The following is a 25,239-nucleotide window of genomic DNA, read 5'->3' on the forward strand; positions in this document are numbered from 1 at the left end:
TTAAAACAAAAGGGAATGTATAAACCTACCAACTGAGATTTTTATAATAAAAATAAGGAGATTTCAACCTTCTACGGCCATTTATTGCTTTTATTACTAAAAGCAATTTGTGGATATTTTATGGTCTATTTCTGATGATTTTTGACTTCAAAAACATCAGCTAAGAGATTTCTCTGGCAGAATTTAATCTGCATATGTGTCTGTGTACTGAGAGGGAGAGGGAGAGAGGAAAGTGACTCCACTCACAGTGCGTGCTTCCCAGGCTCAAGCTTTTCTATTTCTCAGGCTCTAGAAACTGCCTGCAATCTGGGCTAATCAGATGACTCATGGAAGCCAATAAATACTTGTCACTTGTTAAAGACTATCTGCTGTTGGGATGCCTCAGAATGGATAGAACCTAGCAATTAAAATCAGAGTGTAGGTAATAGCATCAGAATCCTCTAAGGAACAAAATCAGAAACAAAATGTAACACACACACACAAGAACTGGACACCTCAAGCATGTAGTTGTATATTTATTTCTCTTTTTAAAGAACACTCCTTAATGTAATTCAATATACAAACTTGGTTTCACAGAATTATAATCCACTATATAGCACAAAGATAATCCAGATTGTGTGTGCGCATGCACATACATGTGCATGCGTGTGCACATGTTGCTGTACCCCCCCCCCCCCCCCGCTCTGCTCTTCTGGACCTGCAAAGGCTCTTCCCACCTTCAACACTGATCAAAAGCTGTTCTGAAGGTTATATAAAAAAAAAAAAAAAAAAACTTCCTCCTACCCAGAGCTGCTTTCTCTTGAAGGCTTCTCTTCCTCATTCCCCCTGAGACAGCTAGGAGTGACACCCTTTCCCTGTACAAAGGGGTGAGGTGACATCCCCTAATGCTGATGCTAACCCTGTAACCATATGGACAGGCTGATGGGAAGAGCTGGGGGGCAGGTCTCTATTCCCCTTCCCAACTTCCACACCCAACCCTCAAGTCCAAGTGCGAACCATCCGTGCAGCCTTAGCTCCAGTCACCATCCTGCGCAGCAAGAACCAAGATTTTCAAGCCCAGGTCTTCTCCGTGGGCAGCGCACAGCACTGCCTACCAAGCCACCGGGCCGGCCGATAACCAAGTTCTACACAGGCCCATGTGCTCTGCCACTTTTAAGTTTTAAAGACTCTAGCTTAGGTCTGTGGCAACCTAGTGTCCAACTGAGTTACACAAAACTGTACCAGTGATGCACTTGTACATATTTACATGGGGCGGAATGTTTTCCCATATTTTTAGATGAGTATATAGATCAACATGTTCACATAAGACCAAATACTTTTAATATTATTTATAACTGATTGATAAAGCTTTGAAAAAACTCACAATAGCACGTTGTTTACTTTAATGCTTTACGGTACTATCCATTTAAAATCACAATCAGCACTTAAGTTATTGTCAATCCAGCAAACGAGACAAAAAGAATTTACAGGTTAAGAACCGACTGATACGTCCTTTATCTTTTTTTGTAACTAATGCATAAGTGCAGAATAAGATATTCTAGTTTAAATATCTTGCTTACAGTGAACATTTCTGTTCTAGTTACACAACAGCAAATCCATGCTTCACATAGAAAAGCAATCCACAACATTAAGAAAAATGTACAATTTATGAAACAAAATAAATATTAGTATTACAGAATCAGAGCTGTACATAAAAGCTGTTCAGTTTTTATCATATAAAAATATGTTTTAGTGCAACCTCACATATATATTGATGCTGTTTTGCTTTACACCATTTAGATCCAAGTGTCCAAAAGAGGAAATACATTTATTATTACAAAGCAGATACACAAATTCTAAAATATGTACAAATTACTGCTAAAAAATGCTTATAAGAATATAAGCAAAGTAAAGAAAAGGCACAAACATCTGTACAATTTTAAAAGTACCAGACCCAATAGGTTAATTTCAAATTTTGTTTGGTCAGGCTCAAGATGACTTGTTAATTTACCTAATTGTTTTTAAAGTAACAAAAGTATTTATAATAGCCAACTACTGTAACTTAGGACAGGCATGCTATCAACTCGGTTACTTCTATTCTTAGAAAAACAAAAAAAAAGGGTGTGTGGGGGAAATGTGGAAATGAATGTGTCCATGCACTTCAGATCAATGTAATTGATTCTTTTCTGATGAAGATTCATTGCCTTCCTCTGTGCTTAAAGATAATTCCTTGCTGCTATGAAAGTCTGCCTGCTTCTCATCCACACTGCTCTTGCTGTAAAACGTGGAGTGAGCTTTTGCAGTCTGTGATGTACCAAAACTGTCCTTTTTGCCATCTTGTAAGTCAGGGTGGGCAGCTGAGGTGCAGGGCTGACCTGGCTCAGGCCCACTGAAGTGTCTAATGTTGACCTGTGCACTTTCCAAGGGTTTCTGGTTGGGCTCCTGCACCCATGTAGGCTGATCAGCCCCTAGAAGAGCTGCCTCTTCTGTGGCAATCCGGAGTGAGGCGATGGCTTTTGTACAAGTCTGTATGTTTTCCTCTTGTTCCCTCTCTGTGGAATTTAGGCTGTCTTCTGAAGTACTCTGTTTCATCAATAGCCGTGGGGAAGAGGGAGAGCTAGGTAGACCAGATGACTGTGACTGCAAAACGTGGAGGGCTTGTTTCTCTTGCCGCCTGGAAAGGGTGTAGGGATCCTTAGTAAAGGCCTCCCCTGGAGCTCCTTTCTTCTCCACAGAGCCCTCCATGGGCAGAGGCAATGTGGGTGGAGGATGTAAACCAGAAAGGGCCGGTGGCATGGAGTGAACCATTTGGATCCCACCAACTGGCACCATGGGGATAGGAGCTCGTACTTGCTGCTGAGAGTGGAGTGGAAGATGACTGAAGACATAGTCAGTAGGACCCTCAGGGAAAAGGCTGGAGCCATGATGTTCATAAGCACCTTCTTGGTCTCCATAGAGACTGAAGTAAGGAACCTGAGGTAATCCTCTTCTTAGATTCTACATAGGAAAACAGCACAGAGTTCAGATCGGCTCACTTTCCATTCTGCACTAAAGTTCTTCCCTCTCTCCCTCTCTTTTCCCCTTCCTCCCTCAGGATGCCCAACACCTAAAAAGAATTTCTCAAAACAGAATAGTTTTCTCATCTATCTTTTCCCAGTTCTTTATTGAAGGTGCTGGCCTACGGACAATGGCTTTTGTTAGCAAACAGCAAAGTGCTAAAGCATCCAGTGTATTTTCCACTAGGCACAAAATCACATGCTGGTTAGTTTCTTCATAAGAGCCAATAAAAAGAATGGATCCACCAGGAAAACAACTAACAAATCAAAATAACAAAACAAAACATGGAAAAAACTACTAGTAAATATTAATGGGAAGAGCTGGGGACAAGTCTCTATTCTCCTTCCCAGCTCCCACATCCAACCCTCAAGTCCAAGTGTAAACCATCTGTGTAACCTTAGCTCCAGTCACCATCCTATGCAGCAAGAACCAAGATTTTTAAGCCCAGGTCTTAATAGGATTTATGTATTAGGCTGCACTGAAAGATATTCCTGAGATTTGATAGAAATGACAAATTGGTAACAGGCTTTTATGAAACACTCTTCCACACACAGGGATATATTTTTGTAGGCCTCAACCTACAAAAATGCATCCCTACTCAGGAGAGTTCTCTTTGTAAGCACTAATCTAATGGACGATATGTCTGCCGAGGAAAAGTCTTACTGTACAGGACACTGGACTATGAGAGTACATTCCTACCAAGAAGAGGCCCAATAAAGAATGCAGGCTTCTTTAATTCCCAGTTCAAGGCTAAATCTTACAGAAATGGTGGTGTTTGAAAAGAAGGAAGTAGTCGTTAACTATCACATGTACTTTAGTTAATCACATATATCCAACTTCATAGCTGGGAATCAAAGAGAATTATGCCTCAATTTCCCTGCTGGTATTACATATAACACGAATGAAATTAATGAAGTAAAAGTATTTAAAAATTTGACTCAGAACTTCAGATTTCATGGTTTTAGGCCTGAAATGAAGATTTTATTTGTTATACTGGTTTTCAATAGCAGACATAATTCAGATTGCCAGCTTATCAGGCTCCAGTGAATTTGTCAGATTTTTGCTATGATTCATTAATAATGGACTTCACTGTTTGTTTATTTGAGAACCCAAGGTAGATTAAAACTTGTCAAGTATGGTCATAATCTAGGAAAGCAATCTCAAAAATCATAATTCATCTCAAGGAAGCCTCAGCTCTCAGATTCAAGGGCTGAATCCTACTATTAAAGATTCACACCGTTTTATTTAGATTCGAGCCTGGCCTAGGAGCTATAAATTATGCATATGTCTGCTACTGTGTAATGCTCGGAATTTGTCCTGCTCTGAGCTACATCTTATCCAAGCTGCAGACAAATGATTTATTCTGCAACACAGATGAAACAGTACAATCACCAGCCCGGGAATCACCAGGACCTCACAAACTAGGATGCATGAACATTTCAGGACTCAAAAAGAATCCTGGAAATGCTGTGTACACATGAACTCTACACACTCACTCTGTTTTAGAGAAGAGCAGGTGAGGCAGAGGAACCCTAAGATGTGTAGCAATCTCTGAAGAAAATGAATTATTTGTAAACCACAGTTATCTCAGATTTAAAGCTTAAAGTAAAATGTGACTTGGGTGATTTGACTTTTGTCTGTTCTTTGTGCCATCAGGTCCTCAGAGTAGAAATCTAAGTTTTCTGAGGAACGGGTGGGTGGAAGGAATAGGGAAGATGTTGAATCACACAAAGCTACTTGAAATCCTGACTCCGGGCTGATAGGGAAGTAATGAGTTCACCTCTAAAGCTGGAGCACACTCCATGTGTCCTAAAGCTAATAAAATCTTCTGCTCTCACTAGACATTTCACATTCAGACTGTCACTGAACAGAAGTGAAGTGATGATAAATTTCTACAATTAGCCATGTCCACAGCTAGGACAGCTAGGGAGCTAGCTAGACATTGCCACACACTTTCAGGTTCCATTTACCAAAGTCTTTCAGATCACAAATAGACTCCTGTAAAGTTTTGAATTGCTTTGCTTTAGTCTCTCCTTCACTCCCTCCTATTGCTTAGTGACTTGAACCTTATCATAATGTTGTGTCCATATTTCAGTATTAGTTAAATAACAGAAAAAAATGAATGCCAAGTTCCACTGTGAGTTAAATGAGATTTATGTAGACATATATGTTTGCATACATATATGATACATATTTTGCACATGTATATAAGCCAGGCACTAAAACTATTGCCCTAATCATCTTGTCAACAGTGTGGTAGGGCTTCTGGGAGCTGGAAGAGCTAGAAGACAGAAGAGTCAGGCTTCATGGGAGCAGAGAAGTAGCAGATGAAGAAAAGGTGAAAGCTGACAGGGAAAGGCGCCTGATGTGGTAAGGCACAACCTCACTGCACTGCTTACAGCTGTGTGAAACCTTCTTTTAGGGACAGATTCCCACTGATGCAGTCTAAATGACAAGAGTGGCCATGAGGCAAGACAACCTAACCAAAACCACACAAACCAGGGGGAGAGTGAACACTGACTGCCTCACTCAAGGCAGTCTTCAACTACACTATAAACTGAGACAGACCCTCATTCAAAAAAAGAAAGAAAGAAAGAAAACAAACAAACAAAAAACAAGGCCTGAGTCTAACAGCATGGTAAATCATAAATCACTGGCTGTTTCATGATGCTGCTGTCTGAATGAATTCTACCACCACATATAGGCCAGTTATGATCTACTTGGCTGGTAGGAGAATCAGAAGCTTCAGGGATGATGGATCAGAACTAGTTTAAAACACCTGCCAGCATCTCCACGTCTCTACAGAGGAAGTATTTGACACTACCCCAGAGGGATTTCCAGCATCCCAGTCAGGATGTAGTGACTTATGCTACATAAAATACAGAAACTTGCAGAAATGTGGCACTTTTTCTTAGCTTGTTAATTCATTAGTTTGAAATCAATCATGTCCAGGCTGCTGGGCATGTCTCCACAAGACTGTAGCAGCAAGAGCAACTTTGTACCCTGCTTATGAAAAGAGGGTGATGAGGACACCACAGGGAGGAAAGCAGGGAGCATTCCTGAAGTTTTAGAATGACAGAATGAGCTTATGAATCAAGACAACAGTAGGTGAGGGACGAAACTGGCCACCAGGACAGAGACAGACAGAGCCAGGAAATGGCAGGGCCTTCTATGCCCAAGAAAGGTCATTCTATGTCAGTCAGAATTCGAAGCAAAAACATTACGGGCAGGAATGAAGATCAAGAACCTAAAGCCACTTTTAAGGGAAACAAACTCAGGAGGCAGCGCGCCTCTGTGCTCCTTGTCTGCTGTTCAACAATCCTACCCAATAGACAGAGCCACTGTGATCTGTTGGGCAGTGTTGTGGAATAAGGCAAAACAACGGCCTTTCTGGGGCTTATTACTGAACCTATGGTTTCAGTGTGGTCCAGGCCCACTACTGCTGCAACCTAAGTTTATAGTAAAGGTAAAAATAGAAGCCTCAGGATATTCTCTCCAAGTTCTCTAACTGTTTATTCTCCAGCCCCCATCCTCACTGAATATCTACACCAGATGCTAACAATAGCAACAACCAAAAACCAAAATGGCAGAGACCTTTATGCCTTTACCTTATGAGCTACTAGAGTGTCACATTGCCTTTTCCCAGGTTCTAACCATTTCTGCATGTTCACTCATGTTGAACAATGTAATGATTTTAAAAATAATTTTTAAATTATTTAAAATTTAAATTATTTTAAAATTTAAAATGATTTTAAAAATCATTTTGGAAGTCAAGGGTGATGTTGGGATCAGAGTCCTCACCTGCTGAAGGGTGCAAATCACTAACACATCTTCATGTTTGTCTATGCAAGCATGACATTCCCATGGATACACCTAAGAGTTTTGGCTCATGTCTATAATTAGTTAAGCTTAGGAAACATTCAGAATGTTTCACCTGTTTCTAACTGGAAGTTCACTCCTGCAATGATGCGATATTGTACTTGGAATAATGCCACAGCTATGTCACCAACATGGTGTTTAATAAAAATGTCTTCCTGATATTTGCGTTAATAGGCTCACTTTTCCTCTTGAGAAACACCCATATTATAATAAATGCCTTATTACTATGCTATAAGTGGTACCAATGTTCTGCAGCTTTGGTGGAAAGAAAACACAGCTTATACTTACAGGAGGCCCCAATACAATTGGCTCTGTTTGCAGATACTGTCCCATGGATAGTGGTGGGTTATGATACAAAGCCCTTCTGGGAGACGGTGCTCTGATGGTGGTCATATACCTTCTCTCTCTTCTGGGAGAGAGGTCTCTTCTTGCTGTAATGTCTTTTCCAGGAGACAGTGGTCTCCTGGGGGACAAATGCCTCCTTGGTGAAGCATCCCCTTGGGACAACTCCCTCCTCAATGCAGCTTCCTTTCTCGGTGACAGATGCCTCATGGGTGACAGATCTCTTCTAGGTGACAAATGTCTTCTGGGTGACAAATCTCCTTTGGGTATCAGATACCTCTTTGGCGAATTATCTCGACAGGGTGAAGAATCGTATCCTGGTGAGGAATGGTGGCTTGAGGGGGAGAAGTCTCTTGGGGAGGAACTTGGCTCTGAAGACAACATGGCCTCTTCATCCATGCTACTTGGGATGTCTAACCTGTCTTTGTCTGGCTCAGAGTCTGTGCTTTTGCTCTGGAACAGCCTCTGATATTCTGTCATTTGGGTGTCTTCACAAGCATCACTGGGTGTCATGAGCTGAGTCACCTGAATACTAGGTAGAGTAACCAAATAGCTGATCAATGAAGAATGTCCCAGAGAGCTATCTGGAGGAACTCCATGGGGTACAGCGCCAACATTAATGGGCAAGGAGGAGAATCTTGGAGGCTGAGGACTGGTACTTCTTGATCTTGTTTTGGGTGTCAAATCTCCTTGGTCATCAAAGTCGTCATCATCTTCATCATCATCATCATTGTCATCTCCGTCTTCCCCATCAGATTCCTCAGCATCAGAGAACTGGTGATCAGTTGAAATGCTGGACATGCTATGCTTCTCAGATGTTTTGTGCAAATCTTCCATATTTTCTGAAAGAAACCAACAATGATAACAGTGATTAAGATCCCAGTTTCCAGGCTAGGAACTTGTAACTGTCCCAAGACTCTTCTCTAAAGTTTCCTTATCTCCTTGTCCCCTGAAACAATCATGTCTCCAAACTACCCCTGGACACTTAATTGTCCTTGCCTATTTGGTTTCATCCCGGAGAATCAAATAGGATATCATATTTCAGACTTCAGAGAACCCTCATTATGCAACTCAAAATAAGTGGATGTGGCTAGTATTGCTACTGACCAATGCTGACAGGAAAAAGGGAAGTGACAGCCTGTCTCCCCTGCTTCAGGAGCATGGTAAATAGAAGAGAGGTACCTCAGGAGATTTGCCAACCTCCAGGTTCTCTACTGAGGTTAATGATGGATATTTTTTCTGCTATGTTTCCTCTCAGTAGGAATACTAACACATTAAAATGCTTTCAATTTCCTCCCAATCACAGAAAATAAATCACAGTTACATTGCCTTCTGCATGCACACATTCCCTCATGGTTTTAGATAAAAGTATTTTGCTAGTAAGGCCTCCTCACCTCTAAAACAAGTTACCCTGAAAATGTTTTTCTTTCTCCTTACTAGCTTTCAAGCAATTCAGTGTATCATTTCATTTCCTGCAAAGAGTACTTAACAGAGTGGCATGCAATCACTGGGCCATAAAGCCCACCGAAAAAGGCCACTCAGTTCAGTAAGCTACACACCTCCTTCTTCTGTTTCCGTGTCATCCACTGATGTCATTGAGACACCCAGCTCCAGGCATTTTTTCATGTGTGCTTTAGATTTCATGTGTTTTGTTAGGTTTCCTAGAAAATGTAAACAAGAAAACAAGAGTATTAACTATGATAACTGATGCAAAATGTGTGTGATGAGCTAACTTGTGCATATACATTTTTAATACCATAAAAATTACCAAAAGAGACTCAGGGATAAATGCAGGCATCTGGCACGTGTTTATTTGTCCTGATGAAATCACCATGTTATAGTCTGTTATACACTCTATGCAACATGCTAGTATGCACCTGATTTTCAAGTGCAGGTTCCCAGACGCCTTGGAGGACACTCAGCATGATTAAGGCCTTTTTTCTCTATAATAGAACTATGCTTAAATAAATAAATCACAATTAACTATTTTTTTTAAAATTACTATCTCACATTATTATTAACTTGTTGCTTATATTTCTAGGAATTCTATACATTTTTATAGCTCCAGTACAAACATTTCTACAGTTATTGCTCTTATCAAAACATATTATCTGTAATTTTTAATAATTCAAAAACTTTATATAGGTTGTTTCCATAAAACTGTGGCACATTTACACAACAGAATACTACTCAGATATTAAAAACAAATCATAAAATCTGTAGGCAAATGGATGGAACCAGAAAAGAACATCCTGAATCGGGTAACCCAGACCACTAAGATTCACATGTTATGCACTCACTTACAAGTGGATTTGAGCCACATCATACAAGATAAGCAAACTATGAGGCACAGAGCCAAAGAAGAAAAGTAATAAAGAGTACCCAAGTGAGGATGTATAAATCCTATTCAGAAGGTGATATAGAATACGTAGAGCTAATAGCTGAAGAGAGGGAACAAAGTAGGAGAGAGGGCACAGAGAATTAAGAAGGTGGAGCTCAGACCCGAGGAGAGCCAAGAAGAGAGGACAGAATGCCTGTAGAAAAAAGAGAAACTGAGGATAGGGACATCTCTGTGACAAGCTGGAGACCTAAGTCAGGGTAGACTCTTGGGAGGATATGAGGGGGACTCAAGCAGAGACTCCTGGTAGCAGAGACTGAAGAGGACACCCTCTAACTAGACTAGTCTTCTAGCAAAGGGCAGGGGATACTAACCCACTCACAAAAACTTCAACCCCAAACTTATGCTGCCTATGAAATATGCAGAGATAAAGATAGTGCAGACAGAGCAGAGATTGAAGAAATGCACAGCCAATGCCTGGCCCAGCGAAAGACCCACCCTATCAGATAGTGCCAACCCCTAACATTATGAACAGTACTGAGCTAAGCTTGCTAACGGAAACCTGACAGAATTGTCCTCCGAGAGGCTCTACCCAGCAGCACCTCAAAACAGATGCTGAGAATCACAGCCAAACATTGGTCTATGTGTAGGAAGTCTTGGGGACTAGTGGGAAGAAAGAGAAAAAGACCTGGAGGTGAAAGGAGCTCCACAAGAAAAACAACTGAGCCAACTAACCAGGGGCCAGAGGGACTTGCTGAGAGTGAAGCATCAACCAAGGACCATGCGTGAACTGGACCTAGGCTCCCCTAAAAATATATAGCAGATGGGGCTAGCTTAGGCTTCAACTGGGTCCTCTAGTAAGGTAAGTGGGGACTGCATCAGACATGGACTCACTTGGTGGAACTGCCTTGCCAGGCTGCAGGTGAAGAGGACACATTCAGTCCTGATGCAACTTTATTATCTGGGATGGATGGGGAAGGAAGCTCCCCTTTTCTGAGAAAAAGGGGAGACAGGGGGAGGAAAGAGAGAGAGAGGGGGGGACTGGGAGGGGAGGAGAAAAGGGGCTACAAGGATGTAAAGTGAATAAAATAAATAAATGAGAAAAAAATTAAAATGAATTTAAAAACTGGATATGTTAATTCTTAAAGATATAAGTGAATTAACCTTCATTAAGTTTCTAAGAAGTCATGAAACTCATCTCTTTCTGCTACAGTTTGTATGTGTGCGTGCATGTGTGCACATGCTGTGGAAATGGGTAAGATGTAAAGTGTGTCGCGATAATTTACAGCCAGCGCTCTGTGCACATGACTTCCACCTCTGTACACTCAACCACCCAAGGATAGTAACAACAAAATGAAAACCTACTGTCTGTACTGAACAAATCCAAACTTCTTTATGAGTATTCCATAAACAACATGATTAAAAAAACTTGCATAGCAATTACATTGTATACGGTATTCAAGTAACCCAGAAATTATTTAAAGTATACCAAAGAATGTGAGCTGTGTGCCAGTAATAGAGTACTTTATAGAGGGGAATGAGCATCTGTGTGCTTCTTCATACATAGTATATATGAAGCGTGTATATGTACACATACACACACACATATGTTCGTATTGCAAAGAGGAACTCATTTTGGTTCACTTCTTCTGAGTAGGTTTATATCTTCAGATTAGATTTGTAGCTACAAGTTGGAACTGGGGGAAAAAATCCCGCCTTGACTTTGGTTTGCAGAAGCCTTGAGCACCTGAAGCAGCAGACCAGAACAAGGAGAGCAGAAGGGTGGTGGGAGCTTGGTGCAGGCAAGGAGGAGGGACTGGTCCTTAGAACAGGCTTGTGCTAAGAGGACAAAAGTCTGAAAAGTTGATATTTCAGCGGGGATGAACCCTGTGGGGCTTCCCAGAATGCTTTGTTCACCCCCAAATTCCTAGACCTCTGGCTGCATTCTTCCAAAGGTTGACAAAGAAATTCCACTCATGACCAAAAGTCCACTCTTTCAAGGTGAGAGTTCCCACAATGGTTCAGAAGCAGATTTAAACATCTATCTAGAAATAAACTGTTCAACAATCCAGTTTGATGCCTCTCTCACAACAGCAAACCTGAATGCCCAGGGAAGACACAACCTTTAGAGTTACTGGAGAACTTGCAGTGTGTCCTAAAATCAAACTTTTAATTTTCCTTCCTCCTAGGGACGCCTCACTAAGTTGGATCACACTAAGGGACAAAGATATAGAGCATTCTTAAAGAGCAGCATGCTTATTTCTCTTGAAATATAAAATATATATGTTTTCTCTCCCTTTTTGGCTTCAAATGATGCATTCCAGACACATAAAATACTCCCCTAATAAACAGATATTCGAAGACACTAAACATTTATACTTTTGTCAAAGAGCACAGTTAAAGATTGTGGCTACAACTGAGATAGGTATACTAGATTATCATAATTCAAACCTGCTTTTAATTGGTGATATCAGAGCAGGTTACCTGATCTTAAAATTAGATGGCATGACACTGGAAATTAAGCAGGGTTAATGAGGGGCTGTCTACATGCTACCTTAGATAGATGTGACACACAACATGAATTTAAGTGAGGAAACCTCAAGTGAAACATTTCTATATCAATAAGCCTACTAAAAGAGATATTTGACAATGACGGAATGTTATTTCAAGGCAGGTCCTAGTTGGATGAGATTAACTGTTGAGGTCTGAGAGAAAGACTTGTCTCCATGCTGATAAATAAACGGAGCAGAAGCTATCAAATCTCTATGTATAATTAATGCAGCTGTGGATGGAGGGGCCCACCAGGGAGTCTGTGGCTCTTTACATTATTTATACTCTTGAAACTGACCATGGGCACATATTTTCTTCGCAGTTGCTTTCCTTGCATCCACTGTGACTCATGCATTGTCTCCCTGCAGAATTTCATTATTGGTGCACATATTATCTAGCCCACATAAATTTCCAACATGAAGTGATAGTTATGTAGGCACTTCTAAGCCACTTCCTTCAGAGACAACCTGCCTGGCCATGAGTCTGTAGCTCTTAATTAGTCAGAAAAGAAGTCTCACAGTCTCACACACATCCTTTGATCCTGGACAGGAAGGTGGAAATATATCTCAGAGGGTCATATTTTCACAAACAAAACACTCTATGGTTAGTGAAAGTGAATTACAAAATAGTACGCAGAATCCTAAGTAGCCAGAAATTATCCTGAAACTTTTCCTCCAAAATAACAGCAGCAGCAAAATCTGGGCTCATACCTTTTGTTTTGAAGGCAAAATTACATAACTTGCATACATAGGGCCGGACATCAGTATGAGTGCGTATATGTTTTTTGAGCATGCTTGGCTTCTTACAGCGAATTCCACATTCTTCACAAATGTACTTTCCACGTCCACGTCCCCTGACATACACATAATCTTCATTTGACTTGTACCTATTTGAAGAAGAGGCAGTCCAGTGTGATTTTAAACCCTTAGCATGTGATCAATCAAGCCAAAAGCTAATCATTGCCTGACTTCAATTTTTATGAGTGTCTTTTCCAATTATTAATGACTTGACTTCTTTGAACCCTGGGAAGTTTATTCAGCAAATAATTGAGACAATTACATAACAGATTTATCACTGTAAGCAAAATGTCATTCTATGTGCAATTACAAATTTACAGATGTAATATACAAATGTTCCAGTTGGCTTACATAGACCCAAAGATATACAAACCTGGACTGACTACTTTTGGAAATAGTATAGCCTCCAATCAAAGAACATCACCAAAAACACATCAACATATTAGAATAATCAAGTCTCGTGAATAATATGTTAACATGACATCATCTACAATATACGTGTGCAAACACTCTTCTACGTTTGATAAAATTAGCATAACTGAAAATAGAAAGCTCCTTTGCAAGTTTCCACTTTATTTTTGCAATCCTGGCACATGTGTGCCTCAGAAATTTCGACTTTACACAGGCTAAGCTCGGCTCACCAACTGTTGTCTACAGATTCGATCTGTTTTTCCCAGGATCATGAATCTGTACAAACGTGGAATCTAAATTTTGACTGGCTTCCTGAAGGCATTGTTGCATAATGAGAACTAGAGACTGCAATAAAATTAGCATTTGTTTCCTGAAGGATTTCACAGAGATGTCTGAAAGGGTATCTGAGGCAACCTACTTTTATAAACTTGAGGAGATGAAGAAAGTCTCAGATAGAAGAGGAGAAACCTACCCAGTGCTCTGCCACCTCATTTTGTTGAGAAAGCAAGGCACATGATAAATCACATAGATTTAGATTAGAACACAGTAGATTTTTGCTGCAAAGTTCAGTGACTAGTATGAGCTCTTACATCACAGCAGGGCTAGAATGTTAGAACCCTTATCATTCTGGAAAGGAAGCATTTATGGGGATATTTTGTATAGCTTCCAACGGTATCCTAATATGCAAAAATCCTTGTTCATTGTGGATTTCCTTAATGGTATTTAGACCTACAGTTGGCTTTTCATTCTAAGAGGCTTGCAACTATTCCCACCTTGCTCTAGCTAACACCCCAACAGGTACAAAAACATTCAAATTACATTGAATTACATTCAAACAGTTAAAGGCTGTTCAAGAAAAATCACCATCCACATATTGGAATACAAACTCTGCTATGGATAATCTAATCTAGGGGGAAAATGAGGGCCATCAAATGTGTATGCCTTTCTGCTTTTATAAAACATTTCAACTATGGTTTGTTTTTTAAACTGGTTTTCTTCTCACACTTGAATTTTATAATAAAGCATAGCAAATCCTCAAGGTACAAAAATATCCTTTTTCATTCAGTTTCAGTCTCTTTTCCTAATGAGGTGAAATTGCTTAAGGGGATATGGTGATTTTATAGAAAGCCAATATTTCTGAAAACACACAAATATATCTGATACATAATGGATTTTGAAAAACAGTAATTTAAAGAAACACTTATTAACCCTATCAAGTAGATAATCAGGATAATCTGGTTAGGAGTCCTTTGTTGTTGCCATTTACCACTTTGCAATCAATAACTTAACAGGTGAAAACACAGTTTGGAATGAATGCCTGGTTACCAGAAATTGGTAGAGAATTATTAATTCAGAGATTTAAAAATGATTGGGTTAGAAACAGAAAATAAAATGTATGTGCAACTTTTCTGAATCATCAAAACACAGTGAATGAGATGTTAAGACATATTTTCACTTATATTCTTTGTTGGTAAAGAGAGGTACACAAAAGCATACAGTAATATTGATGGCTTCTGTAAGCCAGTGGGATATATACACTGCTCTGAAGAAGGCTGCTGCATAAAAGGATGGTGACTGAGTCTTGGAGACCATTCTGTCTCCAAGATGAAAGATAAAATAAATGGTCTCATTTACATAATGGAATGAAGGATGTCAAAAGAGCACTGAAGCCAAGTTCATGCATACATGCAACTGTGGTTAAATGACTTGATCTTTCTCTGAGACAAGTTGGAGACCTGTGACAGGGTAGGCTCCAGGGAGGATACAAGGGTGACTCTTGCTGAGCCTCCTAGCAGTGGGGAATATGGAGACTGAGGAGGCCACCTTATAGCCAGGAAAGACTTATAGTGGCGGGAGGGGAACACTAACCCACCTACAAAAACTTCAGCCCAAAATTTACCATGCCTACAAGATGTGCAGAAATACAGAGTAGAGACTGAGGGATGAACCAACCAGTACCTGGCCCAACCTGAGATCACCCCATGGAAGAGAGCCAACCCCTGACACCATTAACAACACTCTGCTATGTTTACAGCCGGGTTCATAACTGTCCTCTGAAAGGCTCCATCCAGCAGCTGACTGAATCAGATGCTGAGACTCACAGCCAAGCATTAAGTGGTGTTCAGGGGGTTTTGTAGAAGACTGTGGTGGTGAGCTGGGGGTGGGGGAAATAGAAGGACCTGGAGGAGACAAGAACACCACAAGAAGAACAACAGAGTCAACTAATCTAGAACCATGGGGACCTACAGAGCCAGAAGCATCAACCAAAGAACATGCATGGACTGGACCTAGAAACTCTATACATATGTAACCAATGGGAAGTTTGGTCTTCATGTGGGTTCCCTAGTAAGTTGAGTGGGCGCTGTCTATGACATAGATTCTGTTGCTTGCTTTTCAATCACTTCCCTCCAATGGGGCTGCCTGTCTAGCCTCAGTGGATGAGAATGAGCTCAGTACTGATGTGACTTGATATTTTGGGGTGCATTGGGAGGTTCCCCTTTTCTGAAGAGAAGGGGAGCAGGGATAGAGGGAAGAGAGTGGGAGGGTGGAACCAGGAGAAAAGAAGCAGAGAGGAGAAGAGAGTGGAATACGAACAGGATATAAAGTGAATATACAAATTACAAATACATTTTAAACAATTTAAAAAAGATTTTATGCCTAAATGGGGCAAAAATCCAAGGGCAACTCAAGTATAATAACTAACTCCAAATTGGTAGCGCTAAGACAAACAGTTTCAGCAGTCAAGATTTTTATAGTAAAAAGCAACTTTATTTTATCCTCCAAATAACACTGGACTAAAAGTATGTTCATGAAACTAAGTAATTTACTGATGGATTGGTGAGATAACACTAATAACATAATCATCAAAATTTAATTAATGTAGTTAAAAATTTTAGCTAAAATCATATATCTAGACTTCTTCCATGGATTACATCAAATAATATATTTCTCTTGATACATAAAACTAGCTATTACACACACATATATTTTCTAAATCATGTATACAACAAAACTATTGGATCTTACTACTTGAGTTTCACTGGCTCAGAAAATTTAAGAAGATGTTGCTATATACCAATGGAGACAGAGAACACAGGGAAATAAATGCAATATGCTACCTTGACATCAATCAATAACAAAATAGGGCATGGGTGGGGAAGCTATCAGTATCCCATGAGAGTCTGCAGTTGAAAGAAACTATTTCTTAAAAATATACAGAAGTATGAATTATTCCACTTATACCAACACAGAACACAATATGGCCATGCAGTAAGCCATATGCCCATAAAGTAGTGAAGAATGAAGGAACTTAAGTGACGCTAAAAGGTTGCCAATGTAGATTTCACGTATTAGAGATGTGAAAACTCCATGCGTGTGGGAACATGCTCACTGAACATGCCCCAGAAGAAGATGTATGAAGTTCATAAATTTGACTGGAAAAGGAATTTCCTTTAGAGTCTCTGCAAGAGCACACACTATTTATCACAGGCAAACATTCAGGACCATTCACACTGACTTACAACAGAATATTCTATATTGGCTTATGTTTTCCTTACCCTCCTTCAAAGATCTTAATTCGAATTGGCTCAGTTTGCTTCGATCCAAGATCTTTATCTCCATGAATATCTCCTTTCCCTCTTTCCTTCAAGGCATTTCCCACTAATTTCCTTTCTAGTTTGCTGCCAAACAAGAAGGGTGCATCAGGTTTCATCTGCAGGATCAAAAGAGAAAATCATGTCACATGCTTTCTCCAGGATATACTGGCCCATAAATAGCATATCTCTATCATATCTGACAGTTGGCTTAAATTCCATAATAAAAGGCTATGGATTGATTGCAGAAAACAAAGGACACCAGGGATAAAATCTGAGGGAAAAAGACAGCTTCCATGTGTTGAATTCAATGTTTGTTTAAGCACATAGATAATGGTTAGTTCACACTTCCCCTGCCCAATGCTAACAGAGACTTCAAAGACATATCCTACAATTTGAAATAACAAGCCAAATAACCCATATTAAGGAACTAGTGTCAAGATTGAAGAGAAAATAACCACTGACATATACAAAATATATATTTTAAATCTCCATTTTCTTCATGATTAATTTGGTTTATTCTAAAAGTTACTCTATTTAAAATTTCTATATATGAGGACTATTTAGGAAGAAACCAGCCAATAACAGTAAGGAAAAGTCATTTTTGAAAGCGCTACATAGAATATAAATTTTAGTCAAACACACTCTTGATATTATTGATGACACTTGCCAATCTTCCTTCCCAATCTTTTCTTCAGTATCCATTCCATGTTTTATTTCCCCGTTTCATAAGCTCCTGAATCCCTCAGGTCTGTTCTATCACTAGAGGACGTAAGCGAAAATGACCAATGGACATTAGTCCCAGTAGGAGACTTCCCCAAATCTGGGCTAAAGTGGGTACTCCCATCCTTCAAGGCTTTCCTGGGAGCCCTCAGAGCTAAGTGCCAGTTATGGCGACACCATCTCTGGTAAGATTGAGTTACTAAACATTCCCTAGTATTTTTTATCTTTAGCTAGACCTTCTATTTCTTTCACTGTACAGTCGGCTTAGTATAAGACCACAAAACACTGTGCTTTCTAACCCACGGTCTGTTGTTACCTGTGCAAACTGTTTCCAGGCACTGGATGAAGTGAGCTTGCCAGTTCCGGGCCTGTGCATAGCAGCCAGAGTATAGATTTCAGCAGTAATTTTTTGTTTGGATCTCAAAAGGGCCAGCGTAGTCTTGGTGTTCAATCCTGATGGGTTTGGGTTACAGGAACTAATGCACCATGAAGCATAAACTGAGGATTTGAAGGTGGCTTGTTGCACAAAATTGGGTTTTGTATAATTTAAGAAGCACCAACTCACAGTAGTTGTTGTCCGCAGACTGGGGAACTGAAGGATCTGCTGGAAATCTGCCACATCTGTGAAAAGAAGAGTGGAATTTGCCACATTTCCTCCAGGGCCAGAGGCCATGTGGACTAGCATGCCGACAGGCAGCTTGCGGTTCTTCCCTTCCTCCTCCTGCTGACTGCCTCCTGTAGGCAGTGAAGAGCTCTGGGGGCTCATGCTCATATCTGACGCAGTCTCGTCAATGTCCAACTCATCAGAGGACTCTCTGCTTTCTGAAGGCCCACTGAACTTCCGTCGGTGCGGAGCCCTGGAACCCGGAAGTATCTCCCTACTGGGAGGAAAAGGCCCGCTGGCAGACTGGTGGTCTTGAGATGAGGAGGGCGACAGGGAGGAGAAGGAAGATGACCTGGACTGGGAGCCATCCTTCGGCTCCGAAGCACACCCTTGCCTCACCAGCTGGGGCTTCTGGGGGCGGGAAAGGCCCTTCTTGATGTCTGAGTTGGTGAGCTCCACTGCACTGAGCTCTTCCACAATCTGCCCATACATCTTCTCCTCTTTCACCCGTTTCTGTTGCTTTGTTTCCATGAAGAGCTCCAAACTGCTGGCTGGAGACAGCATCCGCTTGCTTCCTCCAAGAGAGGCTGCGCTGTCTGAGGTGGAAGGTAAACACAAGGGGATGGAGGATTCTAAGCCCAGGGGTAAGGTCTGAGGTACTTTCCAAAGAGGGTATTTTTCCAAGCCTGTGTGCTGCCCAAGCACTTGGGCTATGTTAAATCCTATCCCTTGCATGGCTGCGTTGGTTACCAGTGTTCTTTGGGTCATATTCTCATCGACCTTGCATATGACGATCGCGGGGCTATTCTGTCCAAGTATCTGAGAAATGCTTGTGTACATGACACTTCCGTAGGACGGAACATGGGTTTGGATCCGAACAGGAACCACAGTTCCCGGTAGAGACTGCAAAGGCCCAGCATTTTCAGAGGCAAAATCTTCTCGAAGAAGCTGCTCAGTGGGCACTTCAGTGGATTTACTGCTCGGATCAGACGGAAACTTCGGAGGGAGGTTTTTGGAGTGTAGCCCTGATGTTCCGGAATAACATGGGTAAGTCTGCTCTTTTGCGTGTGCATAGTCAGCAGATTTCTTTCCAGTGTGTTCTGCTATGTGCTCTAAGGGGTAGCTAGAATGAATGTCAGCTTGGAAAGAAGGCTTGTTGTAGCTGTTCTGAGGGTGTGGAGCAAAAGGATGGGGGAAGTGTGCCTGCCACCAGGGAGGCTGCTGAGCTGGCAAATGAACCATACAGACAGTCGGGTACTGAAATTGAAACAAGGCATTCTGGATAGGAGAAAACGGGACTGTGTCTTGATGTGGAAACAGATGTGGCTGTTCGGGTAAGTGCTTGCCCGTCATGTAGGACGATGTTTGCATCAACGGATTTCTCAGAGATTCCTGACTGTCCATGTGCATGATCTGTTGCTGGGCAAGGTGGAGTGGTGGCCCTGAGCTCAGCTGGCCACAAGAACCGACCAACTGCTTTCCTGGGTCATCCCCAGGGAGAGGCGGAAGCACAGAGGACCACGCAGCCCTGAGGCCAGCATGCAGCTGCTCCATCTGCTCCTGCTTTACGCTGGGGTCCACACTGGCTTCACCTTGGGCAATTTCTGGGGAGCCACTGAAGGAAGCCTGACGCACCAGAAAGCATTTCTTCCTCTCCCGGGATGGTGATAATGTTGACGGGGATGCTCCAGTCACTGGAGCATGGGACAGATTCCCATAATCAAATGATTTACTCCGTATTTCGGGGACTTCCGCCGGGTGAGGACAGGGCATCTGCTCGGAGGAGCAACGCCGCATTTCTTTCTGGTGGTGATGACCTGGGACAGACAGCGAGTATGAACCTGCAGGGACAGTCAGAAACTCAGAGTGCTTCCCGCTCTCGTCCTGCTTAGGAAGTGCGTTGAGCTTAACCGCTTCTTCTCTCTCAAAGGACATGGAGAAGCTGGAACTGTGGGATAAGTTGCTTTCTTGGCTGGGGCTTCGAGAGAGGCCAGTGCCTGTGGACTCGAAACTGGACTCCCCTGAGGAATGCTCCATGTCTGCAAGCCGCAACCGTTTCTTTTTGGGAGGCAATTTCTCAGCAGGGAGTTGGGAGAGGGTCTCACTTCTCTGGGGCCACTGGAATTCCTCCACAGGTTTCTCAGGCTCCTTGGTGGGAGCTTCCTTCTCCTTCTCAGGCTTATCAGGTTCCTCAGTGACTCTAATTTCCGGAACCTGGATGTTGTGCTGGCGAACAAGCCTGGGCTGTGCATGGTAGGAGTGCTGTGGTGCTTGCTGCGAAGGGGTTGGCTTGCTTCCACTTGCAGCACCATCCCCTGGAGGAGCCCACTCTGGGCTTACAGGGCCTTCCAAAACCTCACTGTCACACATCTCAGAAGGAGAAGGGGTCTTGTCCTGTGTGCCAGCCACCATTTCTGCTGATTCAGATCTTTCAAAGGAATTGGGCCGGCTCAGCGAGTTTGTGTGCTGAATCACTGAAATCACATTTCCAGGAGGCTTCCTGCCCAGGTCCGACATCTTGTCAGGATCAGCAGCCGAAGACAAATCCTCTGACCCAAGAGATGGGCTTGCAGATGGCAGTTGGGGCCGAGTTGGGTCAAAACGCTCAGAGTGACCATGAGGAAGGTTCTCATGTCCAGTCATGGCAAAGCCACTCCTTCCTCCATCCTGCAGCTTGGGGTCATACTCTGAAGACACCATGCTCAAGGGAGCACTCCCAGTGCCACCACAGATCATTGGAACATCCTCCTCATCCCCCACACTTTTCTCTTTCCTGCGTTTTCTGTTCTCACAGGTAGTCCCGAACATGGTTGGCACTCCCTGCAGTGGCACCGAGGAGTCCATGAAATATTCTCCTCCATGTTTAAAGGAACTTAAGCAAGAAATGTCCCTGTAGCTTTGTTTTGGTGTTTCGGAGTCTTCCCACTTCTGATATGGTTTACGACAGCCATCATAGTCATACCCAACCCTGTCTCCAGGAACTAATTTCTTTTCCTTCAGGGATGAACTAGCAAGGCTCTTTGACATCCTGGCAGGGTGCTCAGACTCCATGTGCCCCTCCTGTACCGATGGCAGCTCAAATGCTGCTTGTCGTCTTAGCATGCGCTGGGGAGGTATGCCTACAGTGCCGGGATAGAACACATCATCTGACCCTGCCATCCTTTCATCAAAGGAGTGACTTCCTCTCAAAGAAGGAGGGACACTTAAATTAGTGGCTGAAGAAGTTGGCATTGAGTTGCTTCTAATAAGGGGTGAAGAGTCCACAGGAGCTTCTAAGAGCACTGGACTGCTGCCTGGTAAGGTTCCTGGGTAAAGTTTTCCTTCATTCCTGATGGACGAGGGGATGGCCTGTGGCTGCCTGCACTCACTATTGAATTTTGAGGTCTTCAACATGCTGGTCTGACTGGGATCCATTTCTCCTTTGCTGGGAATCAGCTGTGAGATGGGATCTTCAAACATCTTGACCTCCAACCTGGTGTTTACATGAGGTAATGGTTCCATAATGCCTCTCCGCCCCATGGCGGTGCGCTCTTGACCTGTGGGAGTGACACTAAGTGTATTTCTTGGACTAAGTCGACAGTATTTTCCAAAGATGATTTCCTCGTAAGACTTTGCATTTGTGTTGGGTGGGCTTATTTGCTGCTCTGCACTTTCTGAGCGAGAAAAATAGCCAGAATCTGTGCTTCCTTTGCTGTGTGGGCTCAGGAGGTTGAGGGATGGTTCAGAGTCTTGCCCCTTTTTCTCTGACAGGCGCAATGCAAGTTTCTGTTTCACTGTGTGAGAGTCATCAGCCTTAGCAGTTAAGGATGAATTTGGGAGCATGTCAGAGCCCATATACCGAGAGTTCTCATTAGGTAGCGGGATTCCACTTTTGGGGATTATCAAAATTGGCACCTTCATCGGACCTCCCAAGGATTCTTCCAAGGACCCATGGTAGCCACCTCTACTAGCTATATCCAAAGGGATGGGAGGACCAGGGCTCATTTTGTCAGAAGCCTCTGCGAATAAAGAACTCTCCTCATCTGTGTCTGTACTTTGCTCGCCATCTGAATGTATCTCTGCTTCTACATCAATAAAACCAGCCTCAAGATCTAATTTAGATACGGATGACTCTGTAAAAGGTACCAATCCTGCCTTAATTGCATGGGCATGAGACTTCCTGTGCTTGTACAAATTGCTCTTTGTCTTGAAAGAGAAACCACAAGGTATACATGGATATGGCCGCTCACCAGTATGGGACCTGATGTGTTTTTTTAGAACGCTTGGTTTGGCACATGCCCTGCTACAGTATGGGCAAATGTATTTGCCGGGCTTTTTGGGTTTGTGCTCTTTTTTGTGAGCATCTTCTGCTTGTTCGATACTTTTTTGAGAGTATTGGCTGTAAGCAGGGTTGAGACTTGAGATCTTTTTTCTAGGATAACCACTACCATGGCCATGGATAGGAAAAGGAAATAAGTCTTCAGAGGCAACGGAAGGCAGAGGGCTAGGGAAAAGCCAGGGAGGGCCTTCTAGGCTCTGCTGCGGCTTGTTGCTGTGCATCACACCCTGTGGCAATGAGTGCTGAGGGAAAGAGAGTGAGTGCTGGCATGGGTAGGGACTTGGATGGTGTGGTGGGTATTGCTTTTCTGTGACTTGATGTACACCCTCGCCAGGCGAGGTCAGCTTCCCAGAACCAAACAGCTGTGCTGATGCTGCGTTTCCAATTTGCTCGGGATCTATTTGTGGTTGTCGCTGTCCTTCCTGACTGCCGAAAGTGCTCATCTTAATAATAGCTGATTGTTCCTGCCTCCATCTACCTGACACACTGTCAGTTTCTCCAGACCTTGAGGTAGCTTTTTGTCCTAGAGCTGTGTCCCCAGTGTCCATTTTAACACAAGGTCTTAAGTGCTACTTTGCCTGGAAGCCAAGCAGGCTCATGGAGTGTCTCTAACGCTGTGCTTTTTTAAAGCTGGATTGCTTCTGTGTTCCCTCTCTCTGGAACCTTCCACACTCACACTGCAGTCAGTGGGCATTGGATGCCAATGTCCTGGAACCAAACTATAATACAGTTCTGTCCATCCTAGAAATGTCCATCTTCAAAAACAAAGTGCAAAGCTATAAAGATTTCTTATGGCATTTGAATATTTTTAAACTAGGATGAAATTGGGATGATGGATAGTCCAGGAGAAATTCTGCCCATCAACTACAGCAAAGCTCAACAGCCAGTTTCACTGAAGTACAATGACCTGGAGGGAAAGAAAACAGGTTGTCATAAGAGTTGCCAAGTATGACAGCAAAACCAATGATAAACCATCAGCCTGAAGTTGGAGAAATTAAAATTATTTTCATTCCGTAAATTATTTATAGCTATAGCATTAATTACCTAATTAAAAGTTATTAATTTTGGACTCAAAATTATGTCACAAGCATGAATTCTTTCACGGCCAATATGCAGACAAGATTTATAAATACTCCATCTTGTTTAGGAAGTATATGTGAGGCCTGTGCTCAGTGACAAAGAAGCATGCTTAGCATCTATGATGCACTGAGTTCCACCAATTATACACATAAAAAGTCAGTGCATCATTAAATAGTATTTACAACATATGATTTTTAAAGCCTTAATTAGAAACTTTAGAGCTATCCCAAGCCAAGTTTTATGGCTTTCATGCAGAAGTGTATTATATAACTCTACAGCTTAAAATAAAGTCTACTTACACATCTGTATTAATATAAAATATAAAAAGTAAATAATATATAATCAATTTTATATAATGTATGCTATAAAACATAACTACATAGATTTTTATATAATATTTTAACACAACACATAGATATGTTTATAGCTTGAAAACAGCAATCAACAGAGCTAGATCGAAGACAGAAGTCACAAAGATCAAATAACTGTGGAGAAATCAGTTCAACATATTTTGACAGAACTGTCCTAGAGCCTTCATATCCTGGACGGCAAAGTCTGAAAGGGTCATTTAAAAATGAAGAGGTTACCTGAACAGTTGAGACTCCTCATGGGCATGATTGTCCCTGTCCCAATGCTTCCTGTGTATAAAACAAATGCCATTAGGAAAAAGTCATTCCACCAAACCACAGCATTATTTTACAAACATATAAAGCTAATGTTCAGTTCACTAAGGATAAGAGTTACATGCTATGTGCCCTTAAAACAACAGCAAAGACTCTTTTACAGTGCCCTGTGTTGGAGTGCTAAGTCCTATGCTGAGCCACAACAGCCATACTATAAGATGAGCCATTGCTTCTTTCACTGCACAAGCTCACAAGGCTGGGAGACGGTACAAATTTCATCCGAAGACAAGTTATGTTTTAAAAAAAGTTATAGTAGGTGTATGCCAGCAGTGAATTATTTGGATTAGAAATCAAGAAAGAAATCCCATTTAAAATCGCTTCAATAACAACAACAAAATAATATAATTAACCAAAGCGTTGAAAGATCTCTACCATAAAAATTATAAAACACCAATGAAAGTGACTAGAGAGAATACATAAAACTTGGAAAGACAACTCAGCTTCACAGTAGTAGGAAGCAATATAGTTATGTAACCATACTACCCCAAACAATCTACACATTTAATGCAATGCACATTCTTCACAGATCTAGAAATAAATGCAATTCTAGAATTTACAAGGAAACACACACAGCAGAATATGATTTTGCCTTCAAAAAGGATGCCAATTTTTGGTGCTGTGGTGTTGGCTCAGTTGGAAGAGTGCTTTGTCATACAAGAATGAAATTTGACACCCCCCCCCACACACATACACAGTGTTGAGGAATAAGAGACAGTGATGGCCTTAAAGTGATATACTTTAAGAAATACTTTGAGAATTTACTCCTATCAGTTCTAGGAATGCTAATAACAAAAGTACATGGCATTGCACCTAAACTGGTGAAATTCTGTGTACAATTCAATAGCTGATATTCCTGTACATACAGCTTGTTTTGGGGTTTCTTAG

At 41.8% G+C, this 25,239-nt stretch overlaps 1 protein-coding gene across 11 annotated transcripts in view; it reads right to left on the bottom strand.

The window, feature by feature from the left end:
* Positions 1 to 502: 502 nt before the first annotated feature.
* Positions 503 to 25,239, bottom strand: part of Hivep2 (HIVEP zinc finger 2) — a 192,413-nt gene continuing 167,676 nt past the window's right edge. For all 11 annotated transcript variants that reach the window (XM_060380245.1, XM_060380246.1, XM_060380242.1 and 8 more), the window contains 7 exons: positions 24,259 to 24,309; positions 17,986 to 23,498; positions 16,911 to 17,065; positions 12,856 to 13,031; positions 8,817 to 8,918; positions 7,204 to 8,099; positions 503 to 2,976 (listed from right to left, as the gene is read on the bottom strand). In XM_060380245.1, coding sequence (XP_060236228.1) covers positions 2,146 to 2,976; positions 7,204 to 8,099; positions 8,817 to 8,918; positions 12,856 to 13,031; positions 16,911 to 17,065; positions 17,986 to 23,139 — 7,314 coding nt within the window. In that variant the 5' untranslated portion in view covers positions 23,140 to 23,498; positions 24,259 to 24,309 and the 3' untranslated portion in view covers positions 503 to 2,145. The remainder of the gene's footprint in view (positions 2,977 to 7,203; positions 8,100 to 8,816; positions 8,919 to 12,855; positions 13,032 to 16,910; positions 17,066 to 17,985; positions 23,499 to 24,258; positions 24,310 to 25,239) is intronic.

The sequence above is a fragment of the Meriones unguiculatus genome, chromosome 3, assembly GCF_030254825.1.
Source record: "Meriones unguiculatus strain TT.TT164.6M chromosome 3, Bangor_MerUng_6.1, whole genome shotgun sequence".
NCBI classification, from domain to species: domain Eukaryota; kingdom Metazoa; phylum Chordata; class Mammalia; order Rodentia; family Muridae; genus Meriones; species Meriones unguiculatus.